Source organism: Eumetopias jubatus, unplaced genomic scaffold, assembly GCF_037043125.1.
Source record: "Eumetopias jubatus isolate StellerSeaLion01/CBP00866 unplaced genomic scaffold, mEumJub1_p1.0 scaffold_13, whole genome shotgun sequence".
In the NCBI taxonomy this organism is placed as follows: Eukaryota; Metazoa; Chordata; class Mammalia; order Carnivora; family Otariidae; genus Eumetopias; species Eumetopias jubatus.
Genome location: NW_028274819.1, coordinates 105068730 through 105095520, shown reverse-complemented (window position 1 = coordinate 105095520; position 26791 = coordinate 105068730). Strand labels below are relative to the sequence as shown.

General features: G+C 39.6%; 1 protein-coding gene across 7 annotated transcripts in view; it reads right to left on the bottom strand.

Annotated features, from left to right (window-relative positions):
* ALG9 (ALG9 alpha-1,2-mannosyltransferase) overlaps positions 1-26791 on the bottom strand; it is an 88577-nt gene that overhangs the window by 33114 nt on the left and 28672 nt on the right. For all 7 annotated transcript variants that reach the window (XM_028105858.2, XM_088017589.1, XM_088017588.1 and 4 more), the window contains 5 exons: positions 24205-24327; positions 21241-21395; positions 18590-18719; positions 17976-18123; positions 16470-16599 (listed from right to left, as the gene is read on the bottom strand). In XM_028105858.2, coding sequence (XP_027961659.1) covers positions 16470-16599; positions 17976-18123; positions 18590-18719; positions 21241-21395; positions 24205-24327 — 686 coding nt within the window. The remainder of the gene's footprint in view (positions 1-16469; positions 16600-17975; positions 18124-18589; positions 18720-21240; positions 21396-24204; positions 24328-26791) is intronic.

Here is a 26791-nt window from a genome sequence, read left to right as displayed (position 1 = left end):
CTAGACAATTCACCATAACGTATTTGACTTATTTTAAGGTTATTTTGTGGAATGAAAAATTAAAGTATGGAAGTTGCCTAGAGAAATCAAGGTCAATAATTATTCCTGGATCCCACTACTGTGATGAGAATGCACAATGCCCTCCAGGTCTGTGAGCGTACTCCTGCTCCTGGGAATGGAGCACCCAACGAGCACGAAAAAACAAACAAAAAAAAATCACATTTAAAAGCAAACCAGGGGCGCCTGGGTGGCTCAGTTGTTAAGCGTCTGCCTTCAGCTCAGGTCATGGTCCCAGGGTCCTGGGATCGAGCCCCACATTGGGCTCCCAGCTCTGCAGGAAGCCTGCTTCCCCCCTCCCACTCCTCCTGCTTGTGTTCCCTTTCTCGCTGTGTCTGTCAAATAAATAAATAAAACCTGAAAAAAAAAAAAAAAGCAAACCAAATCCAAATAGATATTCCTTGCTTTTTTTTCAACTCACAGACAAGATGGAATTAAGTTCAGTTCTGCAAGCTTGCGTATAAAGAATTTCTGAGAATCTATCCTTTAACTCCATTTTAGCCATAATTTATTATCAAAAAACACAATTATAAACAGAAATCCTATTGTGTCTCTGTGTGTGTGTGTCCTACTATATTTGAATGTACATTGTATCAGCAAGCAGCCATAAAACAAACAAGTGTTTGAAACAGCAAACTCTCCTAAATGACACCAGCTGAAAAGGAGAATAATGCTCTGAATATCCTGCCCCCAATCAAGCACTCTTAAGTAGATCCAATATTACCTTTTGTGTCAAAAAATGGGACCCCGAATACTCTGTCTCTACCTCTAACTCTAGCTCTATCACTTAGGGAAGTCACTTAACTCAGTCTCAGAGGTTTTACCAGGTCTCCAAAGGATTTGGACTGAAACCACAGAAATCTCTCTCAATGCTAAGGAAAGATCACCACAGAGAAAATAATTTCATCACATGTGTAAACACACTGCACAATGCTGATTCTACTCTTCTCAAAACTGCTGCTGCTCATCATTAGAAACATTTTCATGCCAAAAGACATCCCTGCACTGGAGGTAACAAATACACAGGATCTGCTTTTTACATGGTCAAGATTTGGGCAATTAGAAAGTCAGTCTTACTTCTCACACTGAGCATAACTGAAGATACATATTTGTCAGGAATGGCAAAGGCAAAGTAAGATCATTCAGTTCTCTGAATTTGCTGATGTCAAGGAGCTATTTCAAGCCAAGATATTATCGTTGTTCTGACATTGTTAAATATGGAAAGGGTTAGGGAAATTCTGTGGGCCTGCATACTTGAAAAATGTTCAATTTTTACAGGGCTTCTTTTATTCTAAGTGCTCTGACAATATAAAACATGTGATTTGTTAATAGGTCACATGTCTTACCTAAGCGCCTAGACTTACCACACAGATCCTCCCTGAAGTTAATGCTGGCACATACAGAAAACTAAGGACAGTTGTTTTTCTTCTCACACCTCATGTTAGACATCACTAATCAACTGCGGCCCTCTTGCACGGAGTCTAGACACAATCTCCTCAGCTTTTTAAACTGGGGCTCCAGTAAGTCACTACCAATTGATCCAAAGAGTCAAATGAAGGGAAATCATTTGCCTCCTTTATTCAATCAGTACATGGGGGTGAACACCCAAGATAGTGGTAATGCTGGTCAGTGAAGCCCAACCCACATAACACGTAGTTCTCAACAATGTATCTCCATAGAAACAAACCTGTTCTTTTATACAATATCCATTATTTAGAAAACTAAGAAATCATTGGAAATTGCTTATTTCTTTTTTACAACAAATTCAAGATTTCTTTTATAAATCTGACTTTTAAAATATCAGCTTATATAAAATATTTTAAGAATACATCTATAATAAAGAATAAAATCATAACACTGTATGTTAACTATACTGGAAATAAAAGAAAAAAATGAAATCACTGGTGTTTATGACTAAAGTCACTATCACTATCATCATTAAGGGAAGTCTATTAACACAGCAAAAGGAACATAGTCCATGATACTGTAATAGCATCATATGGGGACAGATGGCAGCTCCACTTGTGGTAAGCACAGTATAATGTATAATGAACTTGTCAATTCACTATGTTCTATACCTGAAACTAATAGAACATTGTGTGCCAACTATACTAAAAAAAATTTTAATTAGAATGCACTGGAAAAGAATAGAAAGTATAACAAAGCTTTTCACTTAGTAAAAAGTACTATTTGTGACACTTTCACCCCCACTTCTGTGTGTATGTGTGTGTACGTGTACACACATGCATGCTGAGCCGTGATATAGAAGGTATTTCTCATTCTGTATTGGAGATAAAGAAATTTGAAAGCCACCCTTAAAAAAAAAAGCCTATTAAATACCAAATTAGGAAACAAAAGAAAAATAAATCACACATTTTACAGAGAATTTCTACTTTAGAGTTAAGCTGAGCCATGTATACAAAAAGTCATATACCATTTTTGTATATTTTCATTTTTTCTTTAAAATTTATATTGTTGGGACACCTGGGTGGCTCAGTCGGTTAAGCATCTGCCTTCAGCTCAGGTCATGATCCCAGGGTCCTGGGATGGAGCCCCACATCAGGCTCCCTGCTCGGCGGGGAGTCTCCTCCCTATGCCTGCTGCTCCCCCTGCTTGTGCTCTCTCTCCCTCCCTCCATCTCTCTCTCTCTCTCTGACAAATAAAATCTTTAAAAAAAATGTTTATATTTCATAATTTTGAAAAGAACCAGAGGAGGACAAACATACAGACAAATACCTGCACTTTAGGAGCTTACTACTTGAGATGGACAATACCAAATAAATAAACTCTAAATGGCAGTCAGCCAATAGAATAAAGCAATTATGCCAAAGTGTAAATAAAAAGGAAGAGGAAATTAATTTTAGTTATCCGGAGTTGGCAAAACATGCTCACAAAATCTTCTATTATAATTCTCTGTTTAATTAGCCAATTGACATTATTATCAGTTCCTGGAATGTATTTCATGACTCAAGAAGAGAGAATGATTTTATGAACTCAAACTTTCCACAGTCATTTTCATCACCCTTTAAAAGGGTGTTACTTCAACAGATGAAACTCTACCCAGCCTAATATTTGCATCAACCTATGAAATTATAGTACTAGTTCCCTACTTGAAGTGTTGGGAAAAGGTAGGTAGGGGAAATAGACTGGGGCCCACGACCAGTTTTCTGGAGATTTTTATGTTGGGTTTTAATGGGTGACTTTGCTAGCTTATTTGAAATTCTGTGAATTCCCAAAATACTCTCATATTGAAGTGTTAAGAGCAAAATATATTCAGAAGAAGAAGTCACCTACGTACTATTTCTTCTACTAACATATATAATTGGGTTGACTGTAGGTGTTAAGAGTAAATGGATTTTGGGGCACCTGGGTGGCTTAGTCGGTTGAGTGTCTGCCCTTGGCTCAGGTCATGATCTCGGGGTCCTGGTATCGAGCCCTGTGTTTGGCTCAGCAGGAAGTCTGCTTCTCACTCCCCTTCTGCTCCTCATCCCTGGCTTGTGCTCGCTCTCTCTCAAATAAATAAAATCTTAAAAAAAAAAAAAAGAGTAAATGGATTTTTTTTAAAAGGTTAAGTCAATGTTTTAAAGGTAAATAGATAGTGCATAACTATTTGGGCAATTGGGCAAGGTAAATGGCCATGGGAAATTGTGTCACAACAAAAAGAAGTTTCAGTAGCTCTCCTTTGCTCAAAATCTGCAAGAAACTCCCACAGAAAACAAGCTCTGTAGCCTGGAAAGTGGCTTGGTAGACTCACTGGAAGAGAAGTAGTATAAAAGAGCATTACGGGAACAGCAAACTACCTTTGTGAAGACTCACAGGCATAAGCGAGCCAGGCACAGAGGCTACGTGACAGGAGGCAGGGTGTGGCTCCAAGGCTTTGAACTAGAGCCAGCCTATAAATGACCCTGACTGAAGAGCTGAGAAGTGTCCATGTGAAAACAGACCTAACACAGGTAAAAGAATTCCATCTTCCTGGAATGTATCAAATTGATAAGGAACCAGCTAAGACATGAGTCTGCCAAGCAGTGAGCCCTGCCAATTCACATCAGAAACAAAGGACAAAAGAAGGCGAGGCCGTGCGTCAAGTGACTCTGAGATCACAGGTGGGATACCTCAAAGTCTCTGAAGCAAAGAGATATTTTCCGTTTCTTGTCAAGTTAAAAGTTGGCACTTGAGAAGCAAAAGATAAAGGGAAGCACACAGCAGAATATAAGCAATGGAGTCAAATCATAAGACTGTTGAAAAAAATGGTTTTAAATCATAAGACTATTTTTCTAGATCACAGCTTATAGACCAATGATTCCTGGCAAGGGTCAGAATGCAGCTCACCAAGACCAGAGTGAACGTGCCTCTTAGAAAAACTCCAACCAAATTAAGAGATTTTTAAGCTGAAATCTGAAAGGGGAGTGAAAAAAAAAATCCAGATAAAAATCATAAAATCAGACACTCTAGTCCAAAAGATTTAATATTTTAAAAAAACACAGAAGGAAGAAATAAATAATTTTCAGGAAAAACAAAGAAGAGGCTTAGAAATAAAAACCTATGGGGGTACCTGGGTGGCTCAGTCGTTAAGCGTCTGCCTTAGGCTCAGGTCAAGAACCCAGGGTCCTGGGATCAAGCCCCACGTCGGGCTCCCTGCTCGGCGGGAAGCCTGCTTCTCCCTCTCCCTCTGCTGCCCCCCCTGCTTGTGTTCCCTCTCTCACTGTGTCTCTCTGTCAAATAAATAAATAAAATCTTAAAAAAAAAGAAAGAAAAACCTATGGTTTCAAATATCAATAAAGCATTTAATCCACGTTAAAAGAAGATGGCAAATAAAAAGCAAGAGCAGGTACTTTCCTGTATTCCTTCTGCTAAGTCCAGCTAAAAGCCCTTGACCCTATGTATGAAACAAACCTAAGACAACTCCAAAGGGCAGAGAAAAGAAGGCAGGCCAGCATTAACCTCAGGAGGGCAGGAACAATACTTTTATACAATAGCCACTCTACTCTAACAGCAGTAATTAATTTTATGTGTCAACTTAGCTAGGCCACAGTACCCAGATATTTATTTGGTCAAACACCAGACTAGATGCTGCTGTGAAGGTATTTTTTAGAGTAGATTAACATTTAAATCAGCAGACTCTGAGTAAAGCAATTACCCTTCATAATGTGGGTAGGCCTTATCCAATCAGTTGAAAACCTTAAGAGCAAAAGAGTGAGGTCCCCTCAAGGAAGAGAGAATTCTGCCTCCAGACTGCCTTCAGACTCAAGCTCCAACATCGATTCTTCCCTGGGTCCTCAGCCTGCCAACCTACCTTGCAGATTTCAGACTTACTGGCCCCCACAATTGTGTCAATTTCTTAAATGAAATCACACACACACACACACACACACACATACACACACACAATTGGTCTGTTTCTCTGGAGAACCCTAAAACACTAGCCAAACACCACCCAAAAGAGTGTCATCCCATCTCTATCTCTGACAATAAATCTCCAGTGGAGATTTGGCAAATAATCTTCAGGCTACAAAGAAGGGCCCCCCCTTCTCCTGGCCATATGGGATCAGAGAAGACTGAGTAGTAGGGAACCAGGACTTACAACCCTGCTGGATAGTAATGAGTCTCTTCTCTCTACCACCTACCCTGTGGCATCGGAGGAAACAACACAGGTAGCCTGGACTTCCACTCTACCTAACAGTATCAAGGCACCCCTGCTCCTACATGCTGAGGTTGTGTCAGAGAAGGCCTAGCAGAGTCAGGACTTTCACTACTGTCCAACGGTAACACCCCCCCATGGTGTCAGTGGAGGCCACATGGGGAACAGGAATGAGGTGCCCCTGCCCTCAGTCAAGGTGATATCAGTAGAGGTCTAGTAGTGACCCTGAACTTCCCAATGCCACAGAGCAGTAACACCCACCCCTACTAACCCCCAGGTATCCTGGAGACCAAGAAGGGAACCTGGACTTCTAACTCCATCTGGCAGTGACAAGGCAAACCCCCTTTCCTCCACCAGTGTTAGGTCAGAGGAGGTCAGCTAAAACAGAAGACGTAAAGAAGATCCAGTGTCTCAGAATACCCAAAATGTCCTGATTTCAACAAAAACTCACTCATCACAGTAACAACCAGGAAGATCTCAATTCTCATGACAAATGACAACAGATGTCAACACAGATAATAAAGTTATCAGAATTATCTACCCAAGATTCAAAAGCAGCCATGATAAAAATCCTTCTATCAGCAATTACAAACATGCTTGAAACAAAACAAAGTCTCAGCAAAGAAACAGAAGAACCAAATGGATATCTGAGAGAGGAAAAGGCCAAAAACTGAAAAACAGCTCAGCAGATGTGCTCGACAGCAGAGTGGAGGAATCAAAGGAAAGAATCAGTGAACTGGAAAACAGAGTAATAAAATTACACAGTCTGGATAACACAAAGAAAAAGGACAGAAAAATAAAGAGCTCCAGGGACCTGTGGAACTCTTTCACAAAAGCTCTCTAACCTTCATGTTGCCTAGTCCCAGAAGGAGAGGAGAAAGAGGGCAGGGCCAAAAGAGTACAAGGAGCAAAAATGGCTGAAAGCTCCTGAAATCTGGCAAGACACTTAAATTATGGAATCAAGAAGCTGACTGAATCCCAAACAGGATAAACTCAAAGAAATTCATTCTATGGCACATAATTCAACTTCTGAAAACTAAAGACAAAGAAAAAATCTAGAAAGCAGCCAGAGAAAAACGACACCTTGCCTATAGAGGAAAAACAAGTAGAAGGACAGCAGATTTCTCATAAGAAACCATGGAGGCCAGAGAAAGGGGCATAATATTGTTTAAGTAGTGAAAGAACAGAACTGTCAACCCACAATGCCATATCCAGAGGAAAAACATTCTTTACCCTGAAAGGATGGCACCAATTCTATAGTAGAAAGTTAATAATAAAAGAAGGAACAGTAGAACATTAGGAAGGAAGAAAGGATAACAGAAGAATAAGTATATGGATAAAAACAATAAATTTTCCTTCTCAAGTTTTCTAAATTATCATTTAAAGGTCGAAGCAAAGATTTTTAACACTTTCTGATGTGGTTCTCAATAATAAGAGAAATATTTAAGACAATTATATTATAAACAGAGGAGAATAAAGGGACCTAAAGAGAGGTAAGATTTCTAACACCTCACTTGAACGGGTAGAGCCAATCTAGAAAATCATTTGGCAGTTTCTGAAAAACTGAAACATATTTACCATATGATCCAGCAATCACATTCCTGGGCATTTATCCCAGAGGAATGAACATGTGTATCCACACAAAAACCTGTATACAAAGATTCATAACAACTCTGTCAGAGCCAAAAACTGGCAACAACCAAAATGCCTTATAACAGGTGAACAAACTGCACTACATCTATACCATGGAACACAGCTCAGAAACTAAAAGGAACAAACTGATAGACACACCTTGGATGGATCTCAAGGGCATTATATGCAGAGGGAAAAAGGCAATCTTAAAGATTACAGACTATATGATTCTATTTATATAAAATTCTCAAGACACCAAAATTATAGAGATGGAGGATAAAGTAACAATTGCCAGGGGTCAGGGATGGTGAAGGTGGCATGAAACCATACAGGAGTGGTAGAAAGAAGACTTCTGTGCAGGTGGAATAGTTCTGTACCTTGGTCCCAGCAGTGGATACTTGAATCTATATACAGATGACAAAATGGCATGGAATCATACTAACGTCAATTTCCTGGTTTGGGAATTATACTCCAGTTATGGTGGGGAAACTGGATGAAGGGTACGTGCACCCTTCTCTGTACGATCTTTGTAATTCCTGGGAATCTAATTATTTAACAAAAAAAAGTTTATTAAATAAAAAAAAAAGCAATAAAGAGCCTCGAGATTTGGTGGGATGGTATATGTGACTGGAACTGGTTAACCCGTGTCCATAATAGAAGGGTGTATCTTTCTCAAAATAAACTCAAATAATATATAAGGCAAAAATAAACAAAACCTTCCTGAAAATCCTTCATCATGAGAGGAGAAATGGAAAGGACTGAACACAGAGTGAGGAGACTTGAAAAAGAATAGAGATAACACTAATCAAAAAAAGGTATCAATATCGTTTTCTAAAAAACAAACTGCTAACCAGTCTCACAGTAAATGCTATGATATTAAGGCAGTAACATGAACCTTTTTCGTGGACTGGCATCTTGACAAGTAACATAAACCTAATTTGTTCTGTTCCTTATTAAAGGCAGGCAGAGATAGCCACAGAAATCAGGAGTTCAGGGATTTTAAGGATCTCCTCAAAACAAGAGGAAGCAGGAGAGTTAGGCATTTCTTTTCAGTCTGGGATCTATTAATGAAGACTGACACGGCTCATCAGCTAACGTCTATGCAGTGCTGGGCCCTGCCAGCGGTACGATGGTGGGAAGGACACGATGTCCTCACAGAGCTTGTAACCTAGTACCCTAAGAGCAGTATACCTAGGTCTTGAGGAATGATAGTGCTTAAGTCCTAATTAGTCTAAATGTCTATCATGACCAGGGTTTGGTTAGGCCCCTCTTGAATTCAAGATGACTAAATGAAAGGCGATGTTAAGTATTCTAGTTTAAAACTTCTTTTTTTAAGATTTTATTTATTGGGGCGCCTGGGTGGCTCAGTCATTAAGCATCTGCCTTCGGCTCAGGTCATGATCCCAGGGTCCTGGGATCGAGCCCCACATCGGGCTCCCTGCTCCGCGGGAAGCCTGCTTCTCCCTCTCCCACTCCCCCTGCTTGTGTTCCTGCTCTTGCTGTGTCTCTCTCTGTCAAATAAAAAAATCTATAAAATTTTTAAAAATATTTTATTTGACAGAGAGAGATAGCAATAAAATCTTAAAAAAAAAAGATTTTATGTATTTATTTGACAGAGAGAGATAGCAAGAGCAGGAACACAAACAGGAGGAGCGGGAGAGGGAGAAGCAGGCTTCCCAAAGAGCAGGGAGCCCGATGCGGGGCTCAATCCCAGGACCCTGGGATCATGACCTGAGCCGAAGGCAGACGCTTAATGACTGAGCCACCCAGGCGCCCTAGTTTAAAACTTTTAAATCATCCACTGTGTATATGCCCTATGTTCAATATGGTGGAGGTTTCAAAGAGTAAGGACAAAGACATGAACCCTTGCCCTTAAATATATAATTTAGCAGAGAGCACAGAACAAAGATTTGGTATCTATAGCCCCTATTAGGGCTCTTTTTTAAAAAATGATGAAAGTACAAGGGCGCCTGGGTGGCTCAGTTGGTTAAACATCTGCCTTTGGCTCAGATCATGATCCTAGGGTTCTGGGATCAAGCCCTGAGTTGGGCTCCCTGCTTGTTGGGAGCCTGCTTCTTCCTCTCCCTCTGCCTGCCACCCCGCCCCCGCTTGTGTTCTCTCTCGCTCTCTCAAAATCTTTTTAAAAAAATGATGAAAGTATAGCATGACTTACTATAAAAATATTTTTTAAAGGAAATTTAGCTTTTTTTTAAGACTGAGATAGCGAGAGAGAGATAGCGAGAGAGAGCAAGAGAGCGAGAGAGAGAGAGGTAGCGAGAGAGCGCGCGCGCGCGCGCGCGCGCGAGAGAGAGAGAGAGAGAGAGAGAAGCAGGTTCCCTGCAAGCAGGGAGCCCGATGTGGGGCTCGGTCCTAGGACCCTGAGATCATGATCTGAGCCGAAGGCAGACACCCAACCAACTGAGCCACCCAGGCACCCTATAAAAATATTTTTATAAATGCATTTAAAAAAAAAATTCCCTATAATCCCACCACCCAAAATAAATTACCATCCACCTGTTAGTTTATGTCCCAGAGCTTCTTTTCTACAGATATAGATTTTTCCTTACAAAATCTGGATCATATTATATATATAGACTATTTTAGTGTGGCTATTTTTAGTTTGAGTTTTCTCAGTTGAAACCCTGGTAACACCAAGTGACTACTGTCCCTTGGGTCTAAGAGCTAGAATCAGAAAGAATAGTTTCTTCTCTCAATTTTGTCAATATCTCAAAATGCAAAATCTGAGCCCATGCTCCATAACATCGTCTACAATTCAAAAACCAAGAGACTGGATTTAAATCTGCCTGAAAGTGTAACCAAAAAGCTCATTTTTTTGTTTCTTCAGATTTAATCATTCTTTCTTGCATCAAAAATAACAAAATTGTAGGGTGACATTAACACATGATCGTGAAACAAAAATGTGTTTCATTTCATTAGTCACAGGCTACATATCAACCAGCTGTTGAAGCTAAAAATATGCCTTAGTTTAAAATTTTGTAAAATACAAGCATTTAAGACTCATTTTGAAAGAAATGTGACTTCTTTCAGTTTCTAAGAACCCACTAGAAGCTTTGGAGAAGAACAAATCAGCACCTCTAAAGCAGAAGAAAAAAAAGGTATGGGGGGTGGAATTCAAACTAATTTATTGATAATCAATAGAACATTGTTTACATCTTCTCAATAAATGTATGTTAAGGACAAAAATTTAATACCACCTCAAAGAAAAATATATATTCACAAAGAAAAGGCCTGAGACAGAGGTCAAGACATCATTAATAAAAAGTGTGCATTTTGTTGGGGTGGGGATGAGCTAAGGGGAGTTGGGCAGGAATAAATATTCCTCGCTCTGCTTTCTCAGCTGGACCAGAGATTTTGCAGGGGCAGGGCCCGTGGCCATGTCTCTCCAACTCCCAAATGTCAGCATCACACTCAGGCTGCACCACACAGCACAGTGTGCCCCTAACATATACTCCTTTCCTTTGAACAGAGGCAGCACACAGACTTCCATCTCTGGTCATTAGGTCCCATGGCCCAGGAGTCATGTCTCAAGATTTGCCACCATTAAATATTTGATTAGAAAACGGGTAATGGGATATCCTGAAATTGCAACTGGATTTCAGATGTAGTCACAGCAAATTGGAAGTAGATGCAAAACTACTTCAAGGGCCTTGGAAACTCACAAAGTCATTTAAAAAAAATACATATTTCATTCAGTTCCTGAAAGGAATTACAGGTACTTCTAACGCCCAGCCCAGTGCTCCTGCCACTACATCATTTTACCAGGCATCAGTATTCTCTGATGATATATTTTTTTTAAAATAGGGGCACTGAGGCCTAGGAGAATACATCTGATAGGGAAAGACTTCAAGTATTTTTCTGGCTTTTCTTCTTTTATATAAACTCCACTTACATTAAGTAGTTGTCACCCAGAGGCACAGACTGTTTTATAGTTTTTTAATCTCCCATACTTGCTAAACGTGTATTTGTCAATTGAAACCCTATATTCTTGAGTAAAAATGTACTGCACTATAAAAATGTGAACTCACGGGTAAAAATTTTTGGTCATTCAACCACTAAAGATCATGGAAAGTTCACTTTTCTAAATGTCAACCTAATGGATACCAGAGAATTAATTTTAAAGAAGCATTATGAATAGCCTTCACTTAAATTCTTAGCGATTCCCACCTTATTCCACTGCACATATTACAGCAATCTGGACCTTCTTCTGCTTCAATACGAGGCTGATAACGATCAGCAAGGATTATCTATAGGACCACTCACTTTCTCCTGCAGTAAGGCTTTCTAAGAGGAGGAGGAAGGACAAGGAAAACAGGACAGAAAGAAGAAATGGGGGTGAGGACCCTGATTATTCCTATAGACAAACACAACCGCCACTTAAAATACCTGGCATTTATATATATATAAATATATATATATATATGTAAAGTAACTTCTTTAAAAATTAATGCTCAGCTATTTATTGTCTATTCAACCTTGTTACATCAAAGAATGATTAACCAGGAACACACACATACATTCAAGGGATATGCCATATGGTATAAACCGTAAGTGGCTTTGGAAGTAAGAGGTATGAAAAGAATATTGGGGAATCCTGAAACCAAGCTTCTCATACTAGACTAACCTTTGTCAGGTTACAACCCCTCTGAGCCTCCATTTCTTCACCCATAAAATGAAGAGATCATGGACTCTGTGGTATCTTAAATTCCCTTCCAAACTCATAATTCTTCCCATTGATTAAATGGGAAAAGCAAGGACTTAAGAACAAGTACTTAAGTCAAAACTTAAGTTTTGACTGAATACACAGTCAATTCTGTTCTAACACTTGTTTTGAAAATGCAAATTTGTTCCAACACAGCAGATATATCAGGGAACAGTCTGAGTAATTCAATTTCTGCTTTTGCTCTTGTGTCATTTAATCCACGAGAAACACGCGGTGAAGCGGGCACACTGCACTCAGCTGAGTTGTCAGAGAAGGAGTACACCAAGTGCACGCACGCACACTCCATGGTCTCCCCGCATCTGCAGCACACGCTGTGCTCCGGGCCGCACCCGACCGCTTTGGCAGGATGACTTTCTGTCCTCCTGCAGATAAGCCTTCCAGCACCACTGCGACAAGCACACTTCAGGTCTGTTTCAAGGTAAACTCCCACATTACTCTAGTACTTATGTACTTTCAGCCACTCAACATATGTGAAACTGTGCGACCATTTTTATAGGCTCATATCTTTTTTTATGCGTCACTGACAATGTTTTTGAGTACTGTGTCCCTAATCCCATTTTCCCCATAAGCCTCGTGGTTTTTTTCCCCCGCAATAGAACAGAATAGAGAGCCCAGAAATAGACCCTCCACTCTATAGTCAACTAATCTTCGACGAAGCAGGAAAGAATGTCCAATGGAAAAAAGACCGTCTCTTCAACAAATGGTGTTGGGAAACTGGACAGCCACATGCAGAAGAATGAAACTGGACCATTTCCTACACCACACACAAAAATAGACTCAAAATGGTTGAAAGACTTCAATGTGAGACAGGAGCCTTGTGGTTTTTTACCACACAATGATTTTTAGCAACTTTATATCACATTAGAGCAGAACTGACTGTATCACTGTTTTGGGAAAAGTCATCAATGAACACTTCCATTTTTTCCAAACAGAACAGATGGACAAGCTTCCTCCGAGTCTGTTTATGCAATAAGTTAAAATCAGAGAAAAGTCTAAGATCCCTCCTGAACAGGTGTTTGTTACTTCTGTTGCTCCCACATCAGGTTTCAGATTTGGAGTCAGAAGGATATCATTCACCTTGAAATAGCCAATGAAAAACTGAATTTGTCAATAAAGAGGAGACACTGAATGTATCTTCGAAATTCACACCTTGATTTTGGCAGGAAATCTGGCATGCACCCCTGTAAAAATGCCACCCATTCAATAATGAGATGTTCAAAAGCTACTCATGAAAGAATGAATGAAAGAATAGGGAGCAAAATAAAAATATTTCTGCAAGATAGTTCCAACAGTGCTGTAGAAACCAAAGAGCATTTACACTCTTAATTCTTGATCGACTCAGACGTCAAGGAGGACAGTGAAGTAAAGGAAGTCCTGCATGTATCCTCATTTCCACGCAGACCAGAAAGAGGAGACAGACCTCACCACTGAGCACTGAAGCCAAAGGTTGGCTAAAACCTGTGTCTCAGAGCCAATGGGCTGATAAAAGCACTGCCGCATCCCACATGCTGAGTGAAGACAGGGAACATCATGACTTTGTCTCCTCGAAAGAGCCAGGACTGGTACCGGAAGGAACGAGCACTGATGTAGTCTAGCATGTGCTCCTACACACCAGGCCAAGTTATTATCACAGCCACAATCCTGGCACTGTTTCTTAAAAACTACATTAAAAATTTTTTTAATAACTGACATTTTTGTTAACATACCTGTCTACATATATGCAAGGGAAACGAGTAAAAGACAAAAAGACCAAAATGGTAAACATAGTTTAAAATTCGGGTAATAAGATTATAGATGACTTTTTTACTGATGGCCTTCATTATTTTATACAATGAATTTATGTTTTTATCATCAGAAGAAAACCAACTGACTGAAAGAAATGAATCCCTGATCATCATTCACGTTGAATTCACAGCAAGCTGTCAAATGTCTCCTTTACTTTCCAAAGAATGAAAGGTGAGCAGCCTGGATTTGGAGGACACTTGTCCTACCAGGCAGGAAATGTCAGAAAGAGCTTTGCAGGAAAACTCTCAAACACAGGAAGGTGGACAAGCACAACAGTGGACACTACACACTCAGTAGATACATTGGACTTGTTTGTTTTTAATCAGCATTTTGGTGACTCTTACAGGTATTCCGAAAAATCTTTGCTTTTGGGTAAAGCTAACATAGAGCCATTGAACTAAATTTAACAGTGTCTGGTAGCAGAGTATATGGGAATATGATCTAACCAAAAACAACCAGTGACCAAAGCCTGAGAAACGTGCAAAAGGCCACTGTAAGATTTTATAGCCAGCTTTCTCTCAAGATCACTGTGCCAATGATGAGGAATGTTCATTTCCCCACTCGGAAAGCACACGCAGGGTAACTACCAGACACACAGCACTATCCTAGATGCTACAGTGAATACGGGGTTAAGAAGAAGAAACAGGGTGCAGGCATTCTCTCCACAGCATTCACAGGCTGATGAGGAGACACAGGACATACATATCAGAAATACATAAATAACATAAGACAAAAACGAATGGCCAAATGAGCGGTAAAGTATTTCAGGCATTTAAAGGAGCACAGCTCACTGTGGGCTTAGGTAGGTGGGAAAGGCTACAGACAGGAAGAGAGTTTTGATGGCAGAAGGAGGGAGACAAAGGTAGTCTAGGCACAGTCACCAAGATAAGCAAAGTCACTGGGATGGAAAAGGCAATGATGGGTGTGGGTGGACAAAAATCAGGTCGGAGAACAAGAAAAGGAAGGAAGGAGAGAGAGGTTCAGGCAGATTATAAATCCTCTTAAGGGTTCCTTTCCCTCCAATCCACCTGATACACCATTACCAGATTAAGAACATTTGTGGGAAAAGCTATGTACCACACTATGCTAAGTATGACAGATAGAATATCTAAGCTCATTATAATCTTCCAAATGGGTGCCATTATTCTATTTTACAGATAGAAACAAATTAAATAGAGAAGTTAACTAATTTGCCCAAGGTCACCAAGGTAAGCAAGAAAACTAGGATTTGAACTCAGGCCTACTTGACTCAAAGTCCATCCTCCTCCTTCTTAAAACAGAACTGTGACAACATCACTCTGAATTTGTGTCTCCCCCCGCCCCGTCATTATAGGGTATGTGCCTAACCTTCTGACTATCCCGTGTCCTCATGGTGCTCCCCATCAAGGCCTGCTGTCAGGAGAGTATCTGCAGCTAAAACAAAAGTGACCAAAAACACTTTACCCCATCCTGGGGTATTTTCAATATTCCAGGAATCAGAAGCTTAAGTTAGGAAAAAAAAACTCTGATATAAACCCCTTGATGGAATACAGAGGGGGCCAGGCCAAATATGTATCTGACAATGGCCATTTCCATAGCTTATAGCTTAAACTCCCACAGTAAGACTCTCCCTCATAAGCCCTGAGGGTCTCCATCTGGGAGACAAAAGGCCACGTGTGGCTGCAGGAGCCCTTCACAATACCACGAGTCCCGGTCATTTCACATAGGAGGTATATGGGAAAACTTACCCAAAATGTGTTTGACATCTAAACCGTTAAATGATTCTTTAAAAGACAGGTTGCAAAAAAAAAAAAGTGCTTTCTAATAATTCTATAAAATACTCTTCTGCTGTCTCTGGGAACCAGGAACATTATCTTTATCGCATTCACCTTTTCTACAAAGATTTTACAAGTATCAAATGGTGCAAGTGTCATCTTTCAAAGGAACTGAAATAAAACCACATGGGTTCCTGGAGTACACAGAAATGAGTGGGTGAAAGAGCACGACCCTGACAGAGATTGCACCATGCACTCACCAGGAAAATAGCCTTCATTCACTGACGTCCATTTGCTAAAACCAGAATACACTGATAATTAGGTCAAAGGTCTACTGAGAACTTGAAAGTTCCCCACCAAATATTTTAATGAGCCAGGGAATGATAAGAGTTTCAGAATGTTTCAAAATGATTTGAATTCAACATAAGAAAATTTCCAGACCGGCTCAGAAAATACATTGACCTATGTGTTTCACAGAAAATAAAAGGAAATTCTAAACGTGCTACTATTCTCAACAAAAGCTGTTACATCTCTTACCCTAAAGAAATCGTTTTCTAAGGGCACCTGGGTGGCTCAGTTGGTTGAGCAACTGCTTTCGGCTCAGGTCATGATCCTGGAGTCCCGGGATCGAGTCCCGCATTGGGCTCCCTGCTCGGCGGGGAGTCTGCTTCTCCCTCTGACCCTCCCCCCTCTCATGTGCTCTCTCTCCCTTTCTCGTTCTCTCAAATAAATAAATAATCTTTAAAAAAAAAAAAAAAGAAATCACTTTCTAAGAAATTCCCATTTAATCAAGGCTCCAACGTGTATGCCAACAGATTTTAGGATAGAACTTTCAAGTGGTGAAAGAAACTGTCGCCCTTACGTATCTGGATGGCTCCTCCAGGTTCTGGTCATTCATGTCAGTAGGAACAATTCGAGTGGCAAGCGGTCCCTCCGCAAAAGGTTTTGGTAACTGACCCCTGAACTCTGATGGAATGAACTGAAGCTGCCAACTGTCAGAAACACAAATAAGGAAGAGTAAGAAAAACACAGGGGGCCCATGTTGCTAAATGTACTTGAAATAAGCCAAAAAAAAAAAATTCATGTGAAAAACATCTCGCTTGGAGAGAAAAATATTTCTGCTAAAACCTCCGCCGGGGGCATAGAGGCAAAGGTCATGATTCAGTCCAACATCGTTGAGAAATTTTCAGTGAGAGGTCTCTCAACCTATTCCACCAACTCTTAGCAGTAAAATTTGCAACCAAATGGTCCTTCCACCAAACAACCAGAGAAGCATCCCAGTTTATCACCAATAACCACATGACAGAGGCACTTACCAAATTAAAGCAAATTTATCAGGTAGGAAAAGAGTGAAATGCAAGAACACACTATGGGAGTACTTTGTCCCTGAGTAATTCTCACAAGTATCTTTAGTTGTGAAACTATTGCAAAGGTAAAAGGCAAAGGCTAACGTTAGTTAATACTTCAAAAAAAAAAAAAACCCACAATTTAATGATTAATGACTGATACAGGATCTTCATTCAGCACAAGATACCCCCACCAGCTAAGCTGCTGAAGCCAATTCCCAAATGGAACAACATGACTCATCTTAACCTGACTTCCCTTTTCCCTAAATAGGATCTTCTCGGTCCGAGTTAAGCAAACACGAGGAACTCCTGAGCCTATGCTATCATCCAACAGAGAGCATGAAGGCAAGTGGTACACTTACCTTAACCACAGCTTTCCCCAGCGTCCACTTGCTGGTAAAGAACTTTCACTATCGTTGGATGACAAACATTTCTTCTCTAAAAACACTCTTCTAGCTAGAGTTTCTAGACTACTTTTGGAAGTGGATTAATATCAGATGATTATTGAAATTTACATATGAATCCTCAGGAAGCGCCACCAGCAGGAGCCTGGGGCCCCAGGGGTTTTTCGAAGTCCCTGAAGTTACAAGGAGCACGGGGTGTGTGGCTAGACACAGCCGCCAGTCCACTGAACACTGCTGTGGTTGCACAGTGCCAATCTTACAGCTCTGAAGTGGTCAATTATCCAACAACTTTTTGTGAAAATCCGAACATGAAAGAAAAATTAAGGAGACACTGTCATAGAATTGCTATTTTTACTCCTTGATTTAAAACTCTGGGAATTAGGGGGCATCTGGGTGGCTCAGTTGTTAAGCATCTGCCTTCGGCTCAGGTCATGATTCTAGGTCCTGGGATCAAGCCCCGCATGGAGCTCCCTGCTCAGCGGGAGGCCTGCTTCTCCCTCTCCCGCTCCTGCTCCCTCTCCCTCTCTCGCTGCCTCTCTGTCAAATAAATAAAATATTTTAAAAATAAATAATAATAAGCATAAAAAATAAAACTCTGGGAATTAAAGGAAAACTTACTTATCAGGCAGAAGGAAGCTACTGGGAAAGCGATACCACTCCTTTCCTACACAGACATTCACAGGCCTGCCTTCTGGGACAGTGTGGATGGTTGGGTCCGTGGCAATTCGGTAAAATTCTGGATACAAATCAAGGGGCCCGTGATACCCTGGAAGGAAGAGAGGTTTGTGAAAGCCAAAGATGAGTAAGATGAGAGGCTATACCCTTCTGCCTTTTTAACTTCTGTTCTTTGAGCACATTTTAATCTTCTGGATCCAAATAATAATTACAGGAAGAATACAATCATGGGAATTGAGCCCCAAATTTGCTTCCTATGTTCAACGCTTAATTCATCCTTCAAAATGAAAAAGCAACCTTTAAAAAATCAACAGTAACCAAAAACAAGAATAGAAAAAAAATTTTATAGTCCGTCACAAAATTCCTTGTAGAATTCTCAGCCTTCTCTTTCATTTTAAGGAAGAGAAGTCACAACCCTGTCACAATATTAAGTCCACAGGGTCTCTTTAGAGCAGTCCTCCCCCCAGCTGAAGCTGAACTGTATCAATCACGTATCCATCAAAACCCAAGCTGAGGTGCCTCGTGAGTCTAGGGCAAGACCTCCGCTGTGCATCTACCTTTGAACAGCGTCACAGAGCGAGAAAAGGACAAGAGCCCAAACAGGACGAGCATTCCCAATGCCAGCCAGTTCGACGTCACCGTGTAATGCTCCAGGCGGTATCGCTGAAACATGAAGTGGTAGCATTTCTAGAAGGAAAGAAAACTGTATTGAAAAAAAAAAAAAAAAAAAGAACTTGCAGAATATACGTAACGCAATCAGAAAACATCATAATAACACCAAGAGGGAAAAAGCAGCAGAAGAGAGTCTATTAAGGGTCTGAGCATTTGCAAACACTTGGTGAGGCACCCGCTCCAAGTTCTAAGATGAAAACAAATTCCGTTAAGACTATCTACAAGTCAGCCCAACCAGAGGAATTCTCACCAGCTTCGTAGGAAAAATATTTGGAAACCTCTCTAGTGCTTAAGGTCCTAATAATTTTTTCTTTTAATATTTAAACAAAAGTGCTGGTGTGCCTGACTGGCTCAGTTGGTGGAGCATGCAACTCTTGATCTCAGGGTTGTGAGTACAAGCCCCACGTTGGGCACGGACCCTACCTAAAAAAAGATTGTTCTTAATAAATAAATTAAATAAACAAAAGTGCTTTTTGGCAGTTTGCTTTGATATATGAAGTATCTCTATTTTGATGTAACAAGTATTCATCTTTACTTTTCTCACTGAGAAGTTTTCATCAGTTTTTAGTATCAACAGAATGTCTCATGACCAAACAAGAAAAAAGAATTCCTCTCACAAAGCATCAGGAAAATGCTAATTATCTGCTAAACTCTTTACAAACTAGAGGAATATTATTACAACATATACATACGTGCATGAATTCTACAGTCTTTGAGCACGTTCCCATTAGATTTCTTTTCCTTCCTAGGCTAGACCTAAACTTTGGAGAAGTAAAATTTTGCAAATATTTACTTGTTAGTGCCATAAATGTGTTTAAACTCCTTCATATTTGGGGGAATCTGTCCTAGGGAAACAATCCAAACACCTAAAGATATTCATCCTAGCACTGTTTGTTTATAATACTGAAATAAGCATCCTAAACCTACCATAAATTATGTATCTAATCATTATATGTAACAAATTCAGTACATTACATAATGTTTTTGTACCAAATTTAAAACATACTCCTATTCAAAAGATGGGTTACAGATATGACAACCCTGAAAATGATATAATGTAGTTATATTAAAAGGGATGTAAAATTATATGTACATTTAGATTACAACCCTAATAAAGTTTGGTATGTGATAGGTAAAAATGCTGGAAGGAAGGTGGTTTTGTTAGGATAGTAGAGCTAATTTATAAGGTAGTAAGTTTATAATTTATAAAGTAGGGCTAATTTATAAAGTATTAAAAGTAAAAGATGCCTGGGTGGCGCAGTTGGTTGAGCGTCTGACTTGGTTTTGGCTCAGGTCATGATCTCAGAGTCATGGAATTGAGCCCCACATCAGGCTCCACGCTCAGCAAGGAGACTGCTTGGGTTTCTCTCTCCCTCTGCTCCCCTCCCCCCACGTCCACATGCTCTTACTCTCGCCTGTGCTCTCTCTCTCTCAAATAAATCTTTTTTAAAAAATAGCAAATGAAAAATTATGTGCAGTAAAGTTCAATTACTTTTATAATTTAAAATTTTTCTTAAACTACCATCTTAACATGGATGAGTACTAAAAACATAATGCTGAGCGAAAGAAGCCAATCAAAGAAGACCACATACTTTAGGATTCCATTTACATGGAATGCTTAGAATGGGCAAATCTACAGAGACAGAAAATAGATTAGTAGTTGCTTATGGCTGGGGAGCTATGAAAGGGGGGGTGATAACAGCTAATGGGTACAGGGCTTTTGAGGTGATAATATTCTAAAGTTCACTGTGGTGATGGTTACACATATGTGTTAATATACTAAAAACCATTTAATTTTTTACACTTTTTAAATGGGTGAATTATATCTCTAAACTGTAACCCTAATTACTCTTTACTACCAGTTGCAAATGGTAGCAGAGGTCAAAAAAGAGCCTGGAGGCTTCTGAGGCCAGAGACAAAAAGATATTCAAGATTAGTTCTGACAAGGAATTGACCTGGACAGGTTTTAAGCCAGGATTACAAAGTGTCCCATATTGCTAAATGCCTGATGTTATTCCAGACACTTGAGCAAGTTTTAATCTGATCTCGGAGTTGAAGAGCAGACATTCCAGTAGCTCTGCTGTGAGGCCACCATCCTGTGGTAGGCCTATACAATGACTTAATAAAACTCCTTTAACATCAAGTAGATTCTTGTTGGCAACAGAAAGAAATTAACACACAAATTAACAGTGCAAATATGTAACCAGCTTAAGAGTAGCCCGGTGATGGGTATTAAGGAGGGCACGTACTGCATGGAGCACTGGGTGTTATATGAAAACAATGGATCATGGAACACTACATCAAAAACTAATGATGTAATGTATGGTGACTAACGTAACATAATAAAAATGAAAAAAAAAAGTATGATCAACAGCCAAGCAATCAATACATAAAGCTTTAATAATATGATCTGTATCAGGTTTAACGCATGGATAAAATATCTTGAGGGAAGCATTCTGCAATTTGCCTTTAAGCTTTATGACCAATTTAGAAAGTGAAATGGAACAAAGCAGATAAGCATTTCCCTGAAACTCACCTGAAGTGCAGAGAGGGCCACAGCGCCACAGAGACATATAAGTGGATATACAGGGAAAAGAAATCTCTCCTCTTTGTGAGGCTGGATGAAGAAAATTATAAACCAAATATACATTGGAGCCAAGGTAAGCCAATATGGGTGGCCTAAATTCTGAACTGTAAGACACAGAAAAATATCCACCTTTCACCATATTAGAACGAAACAACATTTTTAGTTTCAATGTCCTCTTGATCTCAAACAGGAATACGCCCTACGGCACCCCATAAAATATTTCAGCTCTTGGAGTCACACTTTCTCTGATGCAGTAAAGGGGTTAAGTAGAAAGAGGTGTATATTCCTGACCTCCCCCAAGAGAGCCAACATCTAACAGGAGGCACAATACTGGATTTGGCTAGAACACAAATGAAAGTCAAGCGAATGGGTAACAGAGCTTAGTAATTTTTACACTGAAGAAAAAAGCCTTCGCTCCCCAGTGAGTCCTGCCACTAAGATTAAAGGTTCCTGAGATTAACCAAAAATGTAACATAAACTCCTTTCTTGGCTTTTAATTCCCATGTTTTGTTTAATACATTAATCTCCTTTCTTATATACCAATCAGTCTGTTCAAATAGCTATAGATCAAAGGAAAGAAAAAGCTGGATTCTCAAACCCATCACTGGCTTTCGTCAAGCCACAAAAGAGTTTGTTTCAAAGCAAATATAAAAACACTCTTAAAGGAAGTTCACCGATGACGTTTTCTCTCCTCTTTTGCAATAGCCATCCACTCTGAATCCCAAAACTGGAACCCAAATATACTTGAAGCATGTTAAAGAATTAAAGGAATTTAATGAGCACTAAGACCCAAGCACCCGCTGGAAAGTTCCCAAGGTTAGGTACATGAACACTAAGTGATAAACCTGCAACCCACCAGGAAGGCACCCCCTACTGTGCTTCTATTAGTCATAATCAGCAGTGCCTAGAAGTCACTGGCAAAGGGTAGATAGACAGTGCCCCCTGGTGTTCATTATGTCTACAATGAACAAGTTTAGAGGAAAAACTCTGGATTGTCACCAAGATCCATCTTGGTATTCTTCAATTAATCTGGATTTTTGCAGAAACTCTTTAAGGATGAAAATTCTGGAACTGAAATACCAAGTTTATCCTTTAAACTTTCTACTCTAAGATTTTACCACGAGATTTTAGGCTATAATTTAGGATTTATACCTCCCAGGAAGTTTTTTAGGTTGGAATTTTCTTAATTATAAGAAAATGAAATCTTTTTCTCTTCTGTATCTTAAAAGGCTAACAAATACATTTTTTTTTAAACAAACACATTTTAAAATATGGACTGGGGCGCCTGGCTGGCTCAGTCAGAAGAGCATGGGACTCTTGATCTTGGGGTCGTGAGTTAAAGTCTCACATTAAGGGTAGAGATTACTAAATATTTAAACATTAAAAAACTAAAATATGACCTAAAATTTTGAATATCCTCCATAAAATGTACAAAATCAGAACTATAGTTGTACTACTTGATGGAATAACAAGCAATTTCTTTCCTGATTCTTTGTTTTTTTCCTTTAAGAGTATTTTTTCTATTACAAAATACACAGAAAGTATAAAGAAAAAACAGCATTCATTTTCTTACGAGGTGGACATGTGTGTAAATTACACATTTTTAAACCAAAATTGGATTCATACTGTAGAGAACAGCTTAACACGCTGTTTTTATACTTACATCACAAACATTTCCAAATTCTCCACAAGCATAAATTATTTTTATAGTTAAAAAAAAAAGTTACTTTTCAAAAAAAGATAAAGTGATCCTTAGGAAATCCAAGGAATGGAGGAATAAGTTAACACCTCCAGGTGACAAACAGCTGAATCCAAATGTGGGACACTTTGCAAAATGAATGACCTAATTTCTTTAGAAATCTTCAGGAGAAAAAAGAAGGGGGGGAACCTCATAAAAAGCTTAAGAAACTTAATCCCAAATTCAGTATATGACCCCTTTTAGAACCTCTTTAAAAAAAAAAAAAAAAAAAAAAAACCTAACTATAAAAAGCTGTTTTTCAGACAATGTAGGAAACCTGAACATCAACTGGGTATTAGATATTAGGAATTACTGTTGCTTTTGTTAGGATAATGGCATTATGGTCATGTTAAAACAAAAGTGACTGAAAACTGTTTTCATATTCGAATAGTATAACACAGTGAACTCTTTATAAACCATTAATAGTAGAAGAGCAGAATGAGGGGTGGGATGGAGAGATCATATGGCATCCAAATCAGACTGAAAAGTCTGAAATTGAATCTCTTTCCAAAGCTCATATGAACTTCTGCTCAAATCTGTCTTCCATAATAGAAACATGGGCACTAGATACCCAAATCCGTGACAACTTGAGAAAACACTGCCTTGCACTACAGAGTCAAAGCAAGCAAAATAACTGACAAACCAAACCTTCTACAATAAGGCAAACACAGAAGCAAAACGGAACAAAGAGAAGCAAAATGTTTCTTAGGAAGTCCAAAGCTTCTCTCACTTCAGTATCAAATTTGAGGGAAATCCCTGTACGGTTTAGTTTTCAAATTTTTGGTTGAAGTAATTCCCCTAAGAATGTTTACCTCTATTACTTATTATCTTAAGCCATCTTCCATGTTAGCATGCACTTCTTTAAAATACACAAGACTCAAATAGGCTGATCTCCTGAGATTCGGTAACTGTTTTTGCCTCCCTGGGTGGTTCTGTATGCTATACTGATTTCCCCACTTGAAAGGATATAAAGTTCCTCCTTTTGTCAGTTTAACTTGCAATTATTAGCCAAATCTTCACATAAATTTACAAATACAGATTGAAAATTCACTAAGCCAACCATTTCCATAGGGAGAAAATGGAGAACAGAAGTAGTAGAATCATTTTCACTTCTTGGTATACATTGTTACTTGCTCTTTCCTCCCCAAAAACCTATCATCCCTTACACTACTCACCATGAAATCTCTGCAACAGGTATTCCATGAGAGAAGTCAGTGGTAAGACCAGGAGAGCCAAAGCAAAGGCTACATTAAAATTAAGAAATCCATTAATCAAATAGAAATACCAGGGTTCTGTACCTGAGGGAAACAAACAGATAAGAAAGCATTTAGTGGATGCCTTCAACACCTTTACAATGCTCGACTCAAAATGTTCTTTGTTCAAGTAATGTTGATAGTCCGATGCCTCAAGTGACTGAGTCCACAAGGGGAACTCAGTTCCTGGAGCTCAGCCACACAGAGAAAGAATAAGAGCAGAAGATGGGAAGAGAATAGGATTGGTCACTTCTCCAGAACAACCAAATAATTTAAATAGCTTAGAGGTGATACTGGATTTATAATAAGCAATTTATATTTGGTCTTCATCCCCATTCCTGGCAAAGAGCTCCTAAAACCCTTGGAATTTCCTAATCGATAAGAGTGATAACGGTGTCTTCTGTTAATTATGAGATTTGGGGAAAGCCCCAAGGTAGCCTAAGGATGGGGACTGATGATGGTCAGGGGACCCAACCATGGGACTGAGGGGTTAGAATTTTCAATTCCACCCTGATGACCTCTGAGGAGAAAGGGGCTGGCAATAGAGTTCAATCACCAATGGCCAATGAATTCACCAATCTGCCTATGTAATGAAACCTCCATACAAACCCAAAAGGACAGGCTTCAGAGAACTTCGGGTTGATGAACACGCAGAATGGTGAGGACTGTGGTGCTCCTGGAAGGAACAAGAGTTCTAAGCTCCATCCCACAAAGCTTGCCCTATGCATTTCTTCCATCTGGCTATTCACTTGTATCCTTTATAATATCCTCCCTAATAAGCTGGTAAATTTAGGTAAATTTTTCTCTAAGTTCTCTGAGCCACTCTAGCAAATTAACTGAACCCCAGGAGGGGGCTGTTGGAACTTCCCATCTACAGGTGGTGGGTCAGAAGTGACCATCTGTGGACTTGGGATTGGTCTCTGGAGTGCGTGTGACAGGGGGAGGAGAGGGCAAGTCTTGCAGGACTGAGCTATTCAGGCCTTTCCCCGTTTTATTCTCACTTGTTTGTCCCACTTACATTCTAGGATCTTTCCGCTTGACATGCTTAACCACTGTCCTATAGTCATGTATACAGGGAACCCTGCATTTGGTAAAAAGCAGTAAGTTGTTTTCCTTAGAGAAATAATGTTCACAGATCCAGATCCTGCTTAGAAGTTTTGAGGACTCAGAATGAAAAAAAATGACTGAAAACACAAGCCTGATTCACATGAGTTTTGATTCTTTAACTCAAAATCCTTAAACCCAAATGATGAGAACCAGCCCTCCTCTGCACATTTAGCAGGTTTTTCATCTGCTCTTCCCCTCTGTGTGATTACTTCAATCAGGCGGTGAATGACACATGCGGGTTTTAATCACTGTGTGTTGTGACACCCGCCTTGCACCACAGCAATTTCCTGCAATCAGCATTGCTTAAAAGGGTAATCAGAAGGCAGAGAAATAGTCAGAAAAACCTGACATTTTTGCAGCTTGCACAGCAAAATAAGATTAGAAACCAAACCCGTAATGCTAGAAACATTTAGGGGAGAAGAGGGAGGGGGTACCCTAAGGAAAGACTCAACTTCAATTGTGTGTCACCTTTTGGGAAAGCTCACTCCTTTCTGTCTAAACACAATGATGGTGACCATGAACAAAGGTCCTATCCCAGGCCAAGTTCATTAGAGACATATTTATACCCGGTATTCTTTACAAATCACCTTTTTGGTTTCAGAAAACTGAAGATTTTCATATAGAAACACATATCTTCTCTAGATTTTAATCAGTATTTAACAACACATTTCGTAAATTGAGTCCTTTAGGAATCCAGTTTCCAGAAAGGTAGTTTTGTGGTTTTTTGTTGTTTAAGTAGGCTCCACGCCCAGCAAGAAACCTGACGCAGGGCTCGATCCCACAACCTTGAGATCAAGATCTGAGCCAAGATCAAGAGAAGGACACTTAACTGAGCCACGCAGATGCCCCAAGAAAGGTAGTTTTTTGTATCATTTCCTGACCACCAATGTGGTGGCAGCAATATCAACTTTGACCTGCCTTTTTCCTAAACAAATTTTGGAAATCTGAGCCTGAGAAGAAAAACCAGAGTGACTAGGAGAAATGATGTCACCTTTCACATCATCTTTTACAGATGCTAATAAGCATCAAGAAGGGGGAAAAAAAAGCCTCTTTCTCTTTGATCCTTACAAATACATATTATTTTTTCAGGGAAGCACTTTATTTCCAGCAAATATTTGTCTCTACCACAACTTATTATACCCTCCTACTAGGGCTGACTATCTTTTTACCTAGGTATACTGTAGTTTGAGATTCTGAACCAAAAGTATTAAGTTGGTAAACTCAACTATGTTTATCTGTTAGGAACTCATAGATCAAGTTCACAGCTAGGCTATGAACATTTCATAATTGACTGTTACTTCCTGGAAGAACTGGGTAAAAATTGGAGGATAAGCCAAGAGTGGGGAAGGTTCAAGAGGCAAGTCTTTTTTTAAGATTTTATTTATTTATTTGACAGAGAGAG